Genomic DNA, 14925 nt, shown 5'->3' on the forward strand with positions numbered 1-14925 from the left:
TGGGGACCAGTTGCTGAAAGCAACAAATGGCCTGAGAAGCTCACAAAGGCGGCAAGCCTTTGAAGCTTGCCCTCCATGGACCCTGCCCATCCTGGGGGAGGAGGCTTAGCACCTCGTCCCAGGATGTGCATTGTTTCAGACCCCCGAGAGCAGCAGGTTCTCGTCCCAGGGGTCCAGAAGCATGTCTGGTGGTAGCAGCTGAAAGCAGCCATTCAGCCAGGACACTAGTGGTAGGTTAGTTTTCAGGGGGCATCTCTAATATGCCCTCTGTGTGTATTTTAGATTAAACCCTACACTGGCATCAGGGTGGGTTTAATGTGCTGAGAAGTTTGATACCAACCTTCTCAGTTTTCAGTGTAGCCATTATCGTGCTGTGGAGTTCGTAATGACAAACTCCCAGCACCATGTACTCTTAATGGCAGCACTGCACTTACAATAGACACTGTAGGGGTACAGGGGTCATGCACCTATACCCTCAACAGTGGTATAGTGCACCCAGCTAGAGGGATGACTGACCTATGTCAGGGCAGTGGGTTGTAGGCATGGCACACAGGGATGTGTGCCATGTCGACTCTTCACTTTGTTCTGTACCAAGATATGCAGCCTGCAAAGGCAGTGTGTGTATGTGTGTGTGTGTAAAGGTACAGGGTCTCTAAGGGTGGCACAATAATTGGTGCAGCCCTGAGAGGTCTTTCCTGGTCACAGTGCCCTGAGTACCTGTGGTACCATTTACCAGGGGCTGACCTGTGGCCAGAGATGCAAATTGGGTTTAGACTTCAATGCAGTTTTAGGGAAAGAACATAGGCCCTGGGTACCAGGTTATTTATTTATTTATTTATTTATTTATTTTTATGTGCTTCTATAGCGCCTGAATAGATCCCCGAAGGGATATCTCTGCGCTTAAGATGGAAACAAGAGTGCTTAACCCCGGGCTAGTCATAAACAGAAAGGTAAAACACAAACTGATTAAATGGTGGTGAAAAGGTGGGTTTTGAGGTTAGCAGGAGCCCAGGGTACACTCAGTCAAAGCACATCAGCAATTCAGCAAAAAGTGTGGGCAACCATGCAGAAAGAGGGCACTTTCTCACAGGGTGTCAACATAGTAGGTTACAAAATGAGACAAGGCGATACTAAGGAGTGACTACTAAACCTATAGACCAATGAACTCCCACAGTTTACAGTGGACAATAACATAAGCCAATGAAAAATATGGGCGGAGAGTGGGTGGAGCTTCAAGCCAATACCTGAATATAGCAGGCCTCGCAGAGTAGCGCATGCACTGCCCAGGCTTGACCTAAAAAGGGAAGTAACCTGGGTAACCAAGAGGCAATAGTGTAATAGTCCCTGGGAAACTAGTGGACAGTACTACGCATTGTAGTCTATATGCACTGACTAACACAGGACTCACATGATAGGACTTGTAAAAGTGTTGTTTCCAAACCGTACTCCATATATTTCAGTCATTCAAAAATTACTTGCATAAAATCAGAGGATTCATTAAACGTAATAAACATTGATAATAGGGACAACTATTTATCTTAACTTGATTGGCGATTTTAAGGAAACATGAGGGTTCTTTCTTATAATGCGCTTTGAAAAGGGCAAGTCCCCATGAAAGAACGGTTAGCCATTATGTTTATTTTTTATTTTTTAGAGAATGCCAGTGGACATAACTAGGCCATTTACTCCTATTCAGTAAGCTCTTGCAGTGTAATTTATTTACTCAAGAGAGAGGCTTCTACCAATGGCGTTGGGCGACCCATCAATTTCATTATGGTTATTCCTGGACACTTTATAAGAGTCAGAGTGCAATTCCATCGTCCTTTAGTCCTGTGAAAAATCTACTGCAATCTGAGCCCAATCAGCTGATGTATCTAAACGGAAATAGTTTTGTGTTTCTGGCACTTCATTTACGTTAGAGGCACGTACACCTGCCAGAGGAATCTCTGAATTATTGATCTGTCACAAGATCCCAACCTAAATAAGCGTATAAATCCTACAGTCTGCTCCCGCCCAATAGAAATGATGGTATCATGCACAGTTGATTGGAAAATAAATGTTTTGGAAACAATAGGGCCAAATCTTTTAGTTGACCTCTGTCTTTAGAGAGAACATCCCTTTCAGACTTCTCCTCATATTCACAGGGTGCCTGCCATTCTGATTGTACCTGTTGGCTCTAAATGTTATTGTGATTATATATCCAAAGTAATTAAAAAATAAAATACTGGTACTGGCCATAAACTTCAACAGCCTAATACACTTTAAGAAACTCAAATGTATTAGTATTTTACTGATAAGCAGTGCCATCACAACTTAGTTTTTGCATCCACAGTAAATCAAGATTAACACTGAAAGTCAACAAACTGCTAATTACACCAAGCAAGCAATTCATGGGTACTATATGGCCTAGCAGTAAACTTCACTATACACGATTTTGGTTTATGGCCGTAATTTCTATAATTGCGTTAAATATCAGATAATTTCCTCAAATAGAGTTAATACTGTCTTGCATTTCTCAGTCAGACAAATCATATTTCTATATACATTTTGATACCAAGAACTTCGTTATCAAGTAAGTACTTTTTAAAATGCTGAATATCACAGGTAAGTAAACAGTTCACTTAAATGCGTCGTTACGCAGCAATGCTTTCTTATGGGGAAAAAGGCATATGTTGCACATAGTTATTTATGGGTCTCCTTTAGGACTTAGAGTTGAAGGAGGTCAAGGTCCAACGTACCACCAGCAGTTACTCGTTACCTGTCCTGGGGCATCCGGGTTCAGAGGTGCTGGTCAGGTTGCTAGCTTTACGTGCTATGTCAGCGGAAAGAACAGGGGTCACCTAGAAAAAGAGTGGAGAAGGGGACTTGGAAACAAGTCCGGGAGCTCTCAATGGGAGGCTCAGGTCACAAGGGTTCTGGGAGCAAAGGGGCCCAGTTGGTTCATCGGTAGCAGGGCTAGGACGCTAGGTGCAGAGTGGATAGGTCGGCTGGGCTCTGTGCGTCCTAGGTTCTTGCAGCTGTCAGTCTCACCAGTTGAGGGTGCAGAAATCATGACATCTGGAGCACTCTAGAATTGGGTCTCTGAGGTGCTGACGTCCCTCGATGGCTGCTCCATCTCAGTGCTGTTAGAGTCTCGACTGGGCTTACACAGGCCTTGGTTGCTGCAAAGGATTTTGTTCCCCGGGTATTGGTGCTGTGAGATTCCTGCCTAGCCTGGTGTCTTCTCACTCAGTGGGGGGACAGATCTAACCATCAGGATCACAGGTGCCTCTTCCTGGGGGGCTGCTGGGTGGGGCTGGCCAGTAAGTGACAACACGGTAAACCGGACTCGGCTTCTTCAGTTCCTGCGGCCTGCAAGGGAGTAGCTCCTCTATTCCAAGGATGTTTGCTGGCAATTTGTGAAGGGCTGGCACTCTGCCAGGGTTCTTGGTAGTTGCAGGACGAGTCACTCGGTCACGACTTTCAAGACTGGGGCAGACAGGTAGGGTTTGGGGTCAAAAGTCCACAGCAGTCTTCAGTGCTCATTGTCTCACAACTCTTCTTTGTCCTCTTCTTCTGGATCCAACGAATCTGAGTTCCTGGCATCAGGGATGCCTCCTCAATACTCAATTTAGAGGTGTTAAGGGGAGTGACAGGTTGTAGCCAATGGGCTACTCATCTTTAGGGCGACTACACCCCCCATTTGGCAACTTCTTGTGTGAATTGGGCATAACCCTGACTCAGTGAACCTAATTCCACAAAAAACCAAGATTGTGGAGTTCTAGTTTTCATGTTCACAGTATGTAGCCTTTAGGGGTGGAACTAGCCGGATGAGGAAAACGCCTCCTGTCTAGCTAATTTCCCCACCTGTCCTGGTGCCTAGTGGTCCTCGTGCAGGGGTTGGCATTTCCCCTGTTTGTGAGACGCCTTACTAGCATATCAAAGGCAGCATAGGCCTCTGAAGCCTCCTGCCTTGATAATCTAATTACTTAGCCATCTCCGCTTGGAGGAAGGGATAACACCTCCAGCAGGTGCAGGCATTGTTTCTGCCTGCAGAGTATGTGCTCTAACGTGCAAGGAGTAAGAAACCTGTCTGGGTTGGCAGACTGGTCTACACCAGTCAGCCAGTACACTAGTAGTCAGAGGATTTTCAGGAGGCACCGTTAAGGTGCCCTCTGGGTGCATGAATTAATAACTACATCACTGGAATCAGTGTGGGCTTATTAATATGAGATGTTTGATACCAGTTTCAGTGAAGCCATTATGTAGCTGGGAAACTTGGAATTACCAGTATCCAGCTCATGTACTTAAAATAGCTTCTCTGTTCACTTGTAATATGTACAAATGGACTTATACATCACAGGCGCATTTCTGCTCATGCAGTTATATCCACACATGTAGTACAGAGCACCCTGCCTAAGGGATGTAAGGCCTGCTGTAGGGGGGGACTTACCTATATGGCATGCAGTGTCTGTAGGCATGGCACAAAAGAGGTGTGCTGTGTCGTGTCTTCACTTTTTATTGCACCATGTCACACAATCTGCAATGGCACATTACTTGAGTGTGCCTAGGGGTCCCTTAGGGTGGCACAATACATGGTGCAGCCCTGTGTCCCCTCTTTAGCCTCCTTGGTCAGGGTATCAGGGGTATCATTTATTAGGGACTTACAGAGGGTCCTAAAAGTATTGCCAATTGGGGGAACAATTGTACAGTTTTAGGGAAAGAGAGCTGGCACTGGGGGTCTGGATAGCAGGATCAAATACCAGGCAAAAAGTGGGAGTGATCATGTCAAAAAGAGCACTTTCTTACAGTCACAAACGTGAGGGAAATCCTGTCCGCTGTATTACAAGTGCTTTATATAGGAAGGAGCCTTCGCTACCATTTATGTTGTCGTAGTGGATGGCTGTGGTGGGGTCATTGAGCTGCAGCGAGTAGGAATGCTTCGGAAAAAAGCCTGGTTCTCACTGATCTCACCCATGCTAACATATTTTTAGGTGGAAGCATTTGACCTACATTATGTCAATAACATGTTCTGCTTAAGAAAAATCTCTAGAAGGACTAACCAGTCTCTCAAGGAAAGGGAAGCATATTATAAGTATGGCAGTGTAAAGTATTCCAGTTGAGCAAAGCAGAGAGCCTAGCACAAGAGGAACTGGAGAGCAATTTGACTACCATAAAATGTTTGGACATACATAGGGCCTCATTTATGAAAAGTGACGCATCGCTGCGTGAAAACAGCGATGCGTCACTTTTCACTGCGCCCTCCTTGTGACACCAATGATGCGTCATATTTAATGTATGCATGTATGTTTTCTTTTATTTTTGTTTGTGGGCACTGTTCTCCAAAGGTGAGAATTATTTTATTGCAAAGCAACTTTAATTCTTTCCTATGTGTAATTTCTAAAATTATGCTTTAACACATAATCCTGCAGTACACCCCAATCCACCCAACTTCAATCCATGCCAATCCACTTTGCCCCACTCAATCCAAACCACCCCAGACCAATCCAATCCACCCCACTACAATCCAAATCAAACCACTCACCCCAATCCAATTCACTCCAATCCGCCACACTCAAATCCTCTCAACCCACCCAACTCCAATCTGCCCCACTCCAATGCAATCCACCTCACTGCAATCCAATCCACCTTACCCCACTCCAATCCACCCCACTCGAATCCAATCCACACAAATTCAGCCAAAGCCAATCTACCAACTCTAATCCACCTCACCCCAAACAAATCCACCTCAATCCAATCCACTCCACCCCAATCCTGTTCACCCCACCCCATTCCAATCCAGCCTAATCAACCCAGTCCACTCAATGTCATCCACCTCACTCCAATCCACCTCACTGCAATCCAATCTACTCCACTCCAGTTCATATCACCCACCCCACTTCAATTCACCCCACACCACTTCAATTCACCCCACTCCATTTCACCCCACTCCATTCCACCCCTCTCTATTCCATCCATTTCGCCCCACTCCATTGCAATCCACCCCACTCAATCAACCTCACTCCAATCCACCCCACTCCACCGCAATCCAATTCACTCAACCCAATTTAATCCACCTCACTCCAATCTAATCCACCCCACTCTCCTCCAATCTACCCCAATCCAATCCAACCCACCCCAGTTCAGTCTACCCCACTCAACCCAATACATCCAGCCCACCACAATCCGATCCACCAAACCCTACTCCAATCCAATCAACTCCACTCCAACCCTGCTACCTCCAGTCCAGTCCAATCCCCCCCAACTCTAATCCACCCCACTCGGAACCACCCTACACTAATCTTTTTTATTCTACATAAGTGTCAATCAAACCCGTTTTAGCTGTAAGTAATATGATGACAACTGAACAAGCATTGCAGCAATTAGGCTTAAACATGACAGAGAACTTCTCAAATGGCTATCATTTACTGATGGTCAAAATATAATTGTTGCTCATTGAGACAGCAGGCAACTCACTGTGTCAGGGAGATGCTCAGGGTACCAGGGCAATGACAGGTGATAGAGCTGTGACACTACACAAACACAAGCCCCTAAAAAAAACAGGGGTTATTGTATCCTGATACATAACATAAAACTTGTGTTATTTACATCGACGTAGGATTTGTATGTGGTTTATTCCATTGCACATATTGTTTCAGATGTGTTTTGCATCTTCTGTGGCATAAATATTTGGTGTAAGGTTTAATTTTTGTTTGTATCGCATCCATCATTTATTTATAGGCTTACGTACATGCACGGTGCTACCTTGACTAAATGTTGCTCCTGGATCTCTGGCAGAACTTATATTTAAGAATTTCTTAAACTTTCCTTCAGACCTGCTTATATGTCCTATGGCATTCTTGTCAATAAATGAGAGAAATTATTTATGGAACCAATTGAGCCAATTTTTTTCGCACTGCGCTCTTTCACATGAACTAAAGTTGGGCAGGATTACATTTTTTTTAGGTTTCGCTTGAGCCAGCGCATGCGCTGCACTGGCGGGACATTTAGTGAGTGGGCTTTAAAAAGCCGACCACAGCTTTTTGTGTAGCCTAGAGCATGCGGTTATGCACACAGTTACGAGTAGAGGCGCCATCTGGCTTTCCTCTCTTGTCATGGCTAATTAAGTGCATCGCTCGCGGGCAACCGTACAGCCCGCGATCGCAATCACTTTGCTCTTCAATCAGCCTCCTTTGCTTTGAAACACTTAGTATTGTGCCATAAAATGTTGGGGGCAGATTTATGAAGGCCTTGCACCGCCAGTGCGTCATTTTTAACATGGGAAAAAGTGACGCACCGGCGGCGCAAGCCCTTCATAAATCTCCCCCTTGGTGTTTACTACTCTTTTCTCATTAGCTGTATGTCACTTTGATGGCCGCGTCACTTTCACGGCTGCACGGCCAATGCTTGTTCCATATTGTTGTTCGACTACCCGTTGCCTGAAACCTTAAATACCATTACTTCTAGATAGTAGCACACAGTTTCTGTTAATTAAATATCAGAGTTGCAGATTTCAGAGGTCGCCTTTGAAAATGCGTCATGGAGGTTATCAGTTTAATGAAGATGTCACCATTTTCAAAAATGCTGCCCCAATATTTTATTTAGCTTTTGTGGTAGAAACCTTGACTTTCATCAAATTTGCTAATGAAATATGAACATTGGGCAGTTGAGCATGTACAGGATCTTGGGCAACACCACTATTTTCATTATTATTTAATTATTTTAAGATTAGCCCAAAGACCAAGCTTCAGAGTGAGCAGTATCTTCCTTAATTGATGTTAACACAGGGACTGTTCATCTGTAATGTTTTTTTTTTAATATTCCTTAGCAATTTTATGCCAAGCTACTTAACATTATTTTCTGTCCATGCACCAGTAAACTTTCAGATCTGAACTCACCCATTTCTCATCTGAGGTCACCCATTTTCAACCACGCGGCTGTGTACTTTCATAAAGCCCTCTAATAATTCAAATAAATCTGTCACCCAAAACTTGTGGTTGTCAAGATGTGTAGCCGGTGTGAGAAATACATTTTAAAATCAGATTTAGACTTGCATACCGTATAGGAATTTCACCTTAGAATGCATTCAAAGCTTTGCAGAAATAAGTTTGCATAGAACAAGCATTGGCATAGCCAATAGGTCTCGCCTTTGGGACCTTATAAGTGTTTAGTCATGCAACAGTTGATGTTGTTGCCACAAGGAAATTGTGCTGCAAGCATTGGCTATGCCAATGCTTGTTATATATTTGGCTACAGGTCCAGGGTGTAGCTACCATTGGTGTAGCAGGTGTAGTGCACTAGGGCCCAGAGTCCTGAGGGGCCCTTGAACCATTATGATTGCTATATTTTACTACACCAGCAGCAGTGCAAGGGGTCCTGTTCCTTGATTGCACCAAGGGCCATGGCTTCCAAGCTATGCTACTGAGTCCGGCACAGAATAAATGTACTTACATTATGCTTAGCCGCCAAGTACCAGAGCAAAAAATTGGATGGACGTGGACGTTTTGCACCTAGTGCCGACGGGTTAACAAGAACATTTACACCGGAAACAAAAAGGAAGAAACACCAAGCATATCATTGGCTTAGACCACATTATTAGTTTTGTGTATCAAATAAGAATTAATCAAAAGTGAACAAAAGTGCAGTGCTCTCAAGTTTCCTATTTCCATGGGTGAACAGCTGAGCCAGACCAAGCTTTTTCTTCGTATTCGGTGATATGTAGTCTTGACTGTATATACAGAATTACAAGGCCCACAATGCAATGATAGGAGCCTAAAAATGAAAATGTTTTTTGCCCCCCACCTTTCATGTAAGTCTATCCTCCTGTTGCCATTTTGCACCATAACTGGCAAGGTTAGAGTCATTACTGTACACCGTATATTTCCAAGAAAAGGCGGAGGGGCAAAGGGAAAAGAAATTAGGGACTCACCCTAGATCATGGGTCTTCAACCTTTTCTTCAACAAGAGCTACTTAGGCTGATTGAAAATCACACTGTGCTAATAATATAATTAGTGGTGTAATAGTGACCACATCAAGCAAGATTACATTAGATCAATAGAACAGTCATAGCTTCAGTGCATCTGGCGCAAGGTAATATTATTAGTATTGTCCTCTCAACGTTGCTTGATTGGTCACGCAAATGTAAGCTTTAAATATTTTTGGGTACTTCAACCATTTTTCTCCTGACACTACCTACTGAGTTCCAAAATATACCCATTTTCATCTTGAAAACTCTATTTTCAATTCTAGTTTACATCTATTAATTCAACCAATCAAAAGCTTCTAATTTAGTAGCCTGGGCAGCACTCAGGAGAGCTATTTTCATGTAGCTGGTGAGCTACCTGTAGCTCTCGAGCTACTTGTTGGAGAAGCATGTCCTAGATGTATCGGAGCTATCAATGAGACTTCGATATCAAATATCTGATACAACAATACCGTATGTGCATACAGACGCTCTGAGACCCTGTGAGCAGACTGGCAATTTCAAATAACATTCTTGGATTATGTCAGTCAAGATTCATCACCAGTAAAACTCTGGCTTGTTTTAATATTGAAACAAATGGAGAGCGAGCCCAGCTTCACAGAGGCAACGTGCAGTGTGATGCAAAGGAACCCTTGGTGGCGCTTCCATTGATAAAAGTGCTAACGGTGGTGTTTGTAATGTTCTTTTAACATGTGTGGGCTAGATTTATCATACAGACATGCCCAAGGCTACAGCCCTATCCCAGCAGACACAGTCACACATTGTGATGGCAGATAGGCATTGTTAATGTTCACAGCAGTATGCCAATCGAAACGTGGGAGGTCAAGCAGAGTGTGAGAAAATGAGAGAAGAGGTATAGACACCATCTTCTTATTAATGCATCAGCAAACTCAACATCTTGAAATTATGGGCAAATCATTTAATCGCCCTGTGGCTGCCCTCATCTGTTGTTGGTTGCCCATCCACCTCCCGCCCATCGCTGCTTACCACCGCTGAACTCCCATTGCAGGGGCAAGCAGAGACGAGCACCGCAAACAAATGCATAATTTTAAGATGTTGAGTTTACAGATGCACTATAAAGAAGATGCAATAACCTTAAAAAAAAGTAGCTCTGTAGGCACGCAGGGGGAGGAGGCTGGCAAAAAGTTGGTAGGAGAGAAGACGGCCTGCAGATGCACTCGTATAGAGTGCTCAATAAGAAATAAAGACAATAAGTACCTTCTGTGTGCGTGGCCAGTGGCCAGAAGCTGTACTTGGGCCAAGCTCCATGGAATGGACAGGCAAGCAGAGCAGGAAGTGATGACATGCTGACCACTCAGAAGCATGGAAATTAAAGCAACGTTGGAATGAACGAATGGTAATTTCAGGTAAGTAGTGGGTTGATTCAAAGACCCATTTAGGATTTTTTTTAATTCAAAAGGTTTTACAAGCACAGTGCAAGCGCTGTGCTTGCGGAAACTAAAACAAGCATTTGCAAAGCAATAGGTCTCGCAGTAATTAAGTTTGAGCTATTGGCATTGCTTAATATTGCAACACCAATTGCAACAAAAGCACGCCATAATTATGGAGTGTCGTTAGAAGGGAGTTTAAAAAACTGTGTGCATATTTGGGGTAGCGACAATAGTTGTCAGCTGTGCCAAAAGATAGTGCTACCCCTGTGCTTCACTGTCACTTCCCTTCACAAACCGAAAAGGTCACTGCGTCCAGGAATCGCAGCCTTGGAAGGTATTATGGAAATGACAATGCCTTCTATCTATGTTTTGGGTTTTAAAACATAAGTACATAAGTACAAGGGAACTTTTAGAGAAGCATCTGAAGGCACTTCAGCACTCGGAGTGGGTGGAGTGGTGTCTGGCCCCAGGGCATGGTTGAAGGATTTTCTTTGCTCCTATGGCCTTTAGTACAACCAAGGTTATTGAGTGTGGAGTTCAAGTGAGTTAATCTGGTTTGCCCCATGGCAAAGAAAGGGATTAAATACCGATTTGATGTTTTTGCTAGACTCATGTTTGGGTGCACCTACTGACTGAGCAGTAAATAAAAATATTTGTCTTTCTTAAAATAATCCACATGTGGTATATGAGCCTGGAAATGTTGAAAATGCTTTTGATAGGGTAATGCAATATATCTACCTCCAAGTTCTCTTAAACTTAATATATTCATTGTAAAATAGACCATAGATTTAACGTTTTTTAAATAGGCAGATTGAACTTAAAGTAGATTAATCACTATTTCCTTTTCCTATACTGTATTAGTTGTAGCATTATCTGCAGCCAATTTTTTTATTGTTGTGATTTTTATGAGAAATCAAAATAGGATAGCATAGAGGCTGCCACTGCATAATGACACTCTGTCTCATTCGTCTCTCATTCTGTGTGCATTTCTGTAAAAAGGAGGGGTCAAATGTTAGACACTCTGGGTAGTGTGTATGGCAAGAAGCTAAAGATCTTTATCTCACTGCTAGTGTTGGTGCCCTTTACTAGCCAGTCAGGAATGTATATGTAGTGGGGCAGCGGGCAGAGATCATTCCCGAAGACATAAGTGGGTTTGCCTATGTGTGAGGTGGAAATCTAACTATACACCTGAGCTTTGTGCAATAACCAGTGCCCTATCCTTTGGACTGTGCATGATGTATATATATATATATATATATATATGTATATATATATATATATATATATATATATATATATATATATATATATATATTCCTGGATTTTCCTTGCCCCCATTCATCGGCACAAGTCACAGCACAGCAGCAGTAAGTTTTTCAAACTTCTTTAATATTCACACACCATGTGCAGGATGCAGGTCATCAAAAAACGGACGGCCTACGCGTTTCGGCTACTCTAGCCTTCCACTGGACCATAGAGTCCCAGGGATCTAGACCTTAACTTATAGTGCAAAGTGAAAGTACCCATTTCCATGTCTATTAAAAATCTAGACCAGCAACCTTGCTCATTACACATGGCTTCATATGAGCGCCATTTGTGCTCAGCATTCCTGTGAAGTACACATTTTAACAAAAAGTCAGGGCTTATGTACCGATATATACATATATCTACATATTTACACACATACAATATCAGAACAGACCTTATGTTCCTCATATCTCCTTAGTGGAGTCCAAAATTGTTATTTACCATGATGAGGATTTACCCACATTTTGAACCAAATGTTTCATATAGTTTTCATTTATGTCTTCATCATGTGTAGTGTTTGTAATTATGAGGATTGAACATAGGCCCATTATACTCAGTGAAGTACCTGGGTGTGTTTACACATCATCTCAAAATTCTCTCCATCAAAACATGATTATATTTCCTTTTAGTAAGCAAAATGATGCAGTCTATATATACACTTTTTACAATTCCCAAAGCCAATTCATTACCTCCAGATTATATAAATCTAGGATCCTCAGCAATGTATTTAAACTAGAAGTGTCTCGGTTGGGTTAAACATTGTTATTACCGGGTCTGAGTCATTCCGTTCTGGTAAGGTACATTCAATATTCTATGATCCCTGAATATCTTAAACTCATTTAACCCAACACCAGATCCAAGTGATGTTTTTACACCAATTTCCATATGCAGACTAAGGCTAATCATGCTCCTCCATTTTTGGTGTTTACTCATATCACGATATCTGCCCATGTGTGCTACATGTCCCTTTACGACTTCCCTTGACTTCTCAAGTTTGACATATACACACTGCTCCAAAAGTCCTTCAGCCCAATGGAAAGAGAACAGCACACGAGGGGGCAGTTTACAGATGTTTTTATTGCCAGCGCAACAAACGCGTTTCGAAAGACTCTTTCTTCAGTGTTTACACACCACACTGAGAAGCACCATTTTAAATGCCATTCCTTATCGACAACAACCCTGAAAACGGACCAATCCCATATTGCTGTATAGCGAGCACTATAATACTGGTGTTCATGTACTTGTCTCTGATATTACAAATGTATACATCATATCAGAAACAAAACCAATTCCCATATGACATAGTAAAATTGTATGTTTCATGTACAATTAATTTTGCTATAACGATTCCCGCCGTGTATAGGCATATTCCAGACTTATTCTGCCGTATATCGGCACATTCAGCCATTCTGCCCATGCAGAGGAGAATTCTCCAATCGTTATTTCATAATATCAGGCATTATACATGCATAATGCTTAGACAGGGAACACAATATAATAACTTATTATAAGATATTCAATTATGTTCAGATACTGGCAGGTATTCACAATTGTACATGCATGGTAAGCCGTAAATTAGCACCCGCTATACTTGACTTCCTCTGCCATAAGCTTTTACATAGAATACTCATCAAGCCGAGTATCGGCAACAACGTTGTGATTACATTTATATTTCAAAAGGAGAAATCATTTTCTCATACAGCTTCCTTGCGAGTGCTGTTCTCTTTCCATAGCGGCTGAAGGAGTTTTAAAGCAGTTCTTTTTTGCCTGAAAGTGAAACGAGAAGCCATCGCAGCGAGCCCTAACAAGTGCAAGGTGAGAAAAAAATCGAAGAACTGCGTGTGACAAAAACTACTGTGGGGCAGGACTTTCGTTTCGTGCTGGAAGCTAGCCAGAAGAGGAGCTGTGGTGACGCGGGGCTCCAATGCCCGAGGGAGAGCCTCGCGGTGGCGGCTGAAATCCAGAGTGGCGGTAAGTGGGCCTTAGTTGTAGGAGGTAGGAGAGGGTCTTGGTGCACTCGTGTGTGTGTGCGTGCGTGTGTGTATGTGTGCGAGGGGGGGCTCGTGCACTTGTGTGTGTGCGTATGTATGCGACGGCGGGGGGGCTCGGTGCACTCGTGTGTGTGTGCGCGCGTGTGTGTATGTGTGCGGGGGGTGTTTCTGTATGTATGCATGTGTGCATGGGCGCTCGTGTGTGTGTCTCTGTGTGTGTGCATGCGTGTGTGTTGGAGCTTCCCAGGAGACAGGAGATGGCCACAGCGAGCGCGTTCGTGAGCGTGTGGCCCGCTCCGATCGCCATGCGCGTGGCCATGTCCTGTCTCCTGGAAAGCTGCGTCGGTAACAAACAATAGGTCTCTGGCGAGACCGCGCTTTAGCGTGGTAACGCCACGAGACCTAAAAAGGTTAAAAGAAGTATACAGACCGGCTCCAACCACTAGATGGCGAAATATGCATAACATTTGAATCTACAAGAGATTTCATGATGCAATACTACAACATGATTTAGCTACAGTTTGAATCATCTTGATAACTTTAATGCTCCAACCAATCCATTCAACAGATATTCTCATATAATGAAGGAATCCTTAAATGAAAAGGTCAGATTTGTTCAACTCATTCCTAATCTCTCAGAAATGTAATTTATGCAACAAAACAGACAGTAAATTTCACAATCAAGCAAGCAACACAAAGCTAAAACCACTGTCAAATATACTTTTAAATAACATTCATGTATTCTTAAAAACATGCTGAGTGTGAACATTTGACTCTTACATGGCTGTACGTAGGAGGCCAATGGATTTCGTTGTACGGGCTGATGTGAGTGTACTGCGTCTGTAGAGCATAGGGGAAGGAAGTCACATGAAGAGTGACAATATTTGAAGCTTCTTTTACTTCCCGGCAGTTCAAAAGTCTATCAACCAGTCCCACAGAAAAGTCAGCATGAGGGTATGAACTGTGAACTGTACTGTGAAGAGAAATACCAGAAGACACAGAAGACATATAAAAGTATGCACAGCAACAATGGGCATTTAGAATATCACTGATTTGTTGCAAGGAAACAAAGGATGTGAAACTCAAAATAAATGTCAAAACCCAACTTAAAGAACAAGTCCTTACCTTTGGTAAAACTATTTCTGGTGGATACTCCATCTAATCGCAGATAGATCATCATGTGAATATCCCTAGCCATGAGAGTGGATGCTGAAAGTTGTAAAAGTTGTGCTCATTTGTGCCAGTACCTAGCACAATGCGACTCTGTGTCAA

The 14925-nt window shown here is 43.0% G+C and overlaps 1 protein-coding gene across 1 annotated transcript in view; it reads right to left on the reverse strand.

The window, feature by feature from the left end:
• The window catches only part of GREB1 (growth regulating estrogen receptor binding 1), a 612299-nt gene that overhangs the window by 140155 nt on the left and 457219 nt on the right, over positions 1-14925 (reverse strand). Inside the window, exon 16 of the mRNA XM_086926326.1 lies at positions 14434-14626. Coding sequence (XP_086782452.1) covers positions 14434-14626 — 193 coding nt within the window. The remainder of the gene's footprint in view (positions 1-14433; positions 14627-14925) is intronic.

The sequence above is a fragment of the Lissotriton vulgaris genome, chromosome 6 (assembly GCF_964263255.1).
Source record: "Lissotriton vulgaris chromosome 6, aLisVul1.2, whole genome shotgun sequence".
Lineage (NCBI taxonomy): Eukaryota > Metazoa > Chordata > Amphibia > Caudata > Salamandridae > Lissotriton > Lissotriton vulgaris.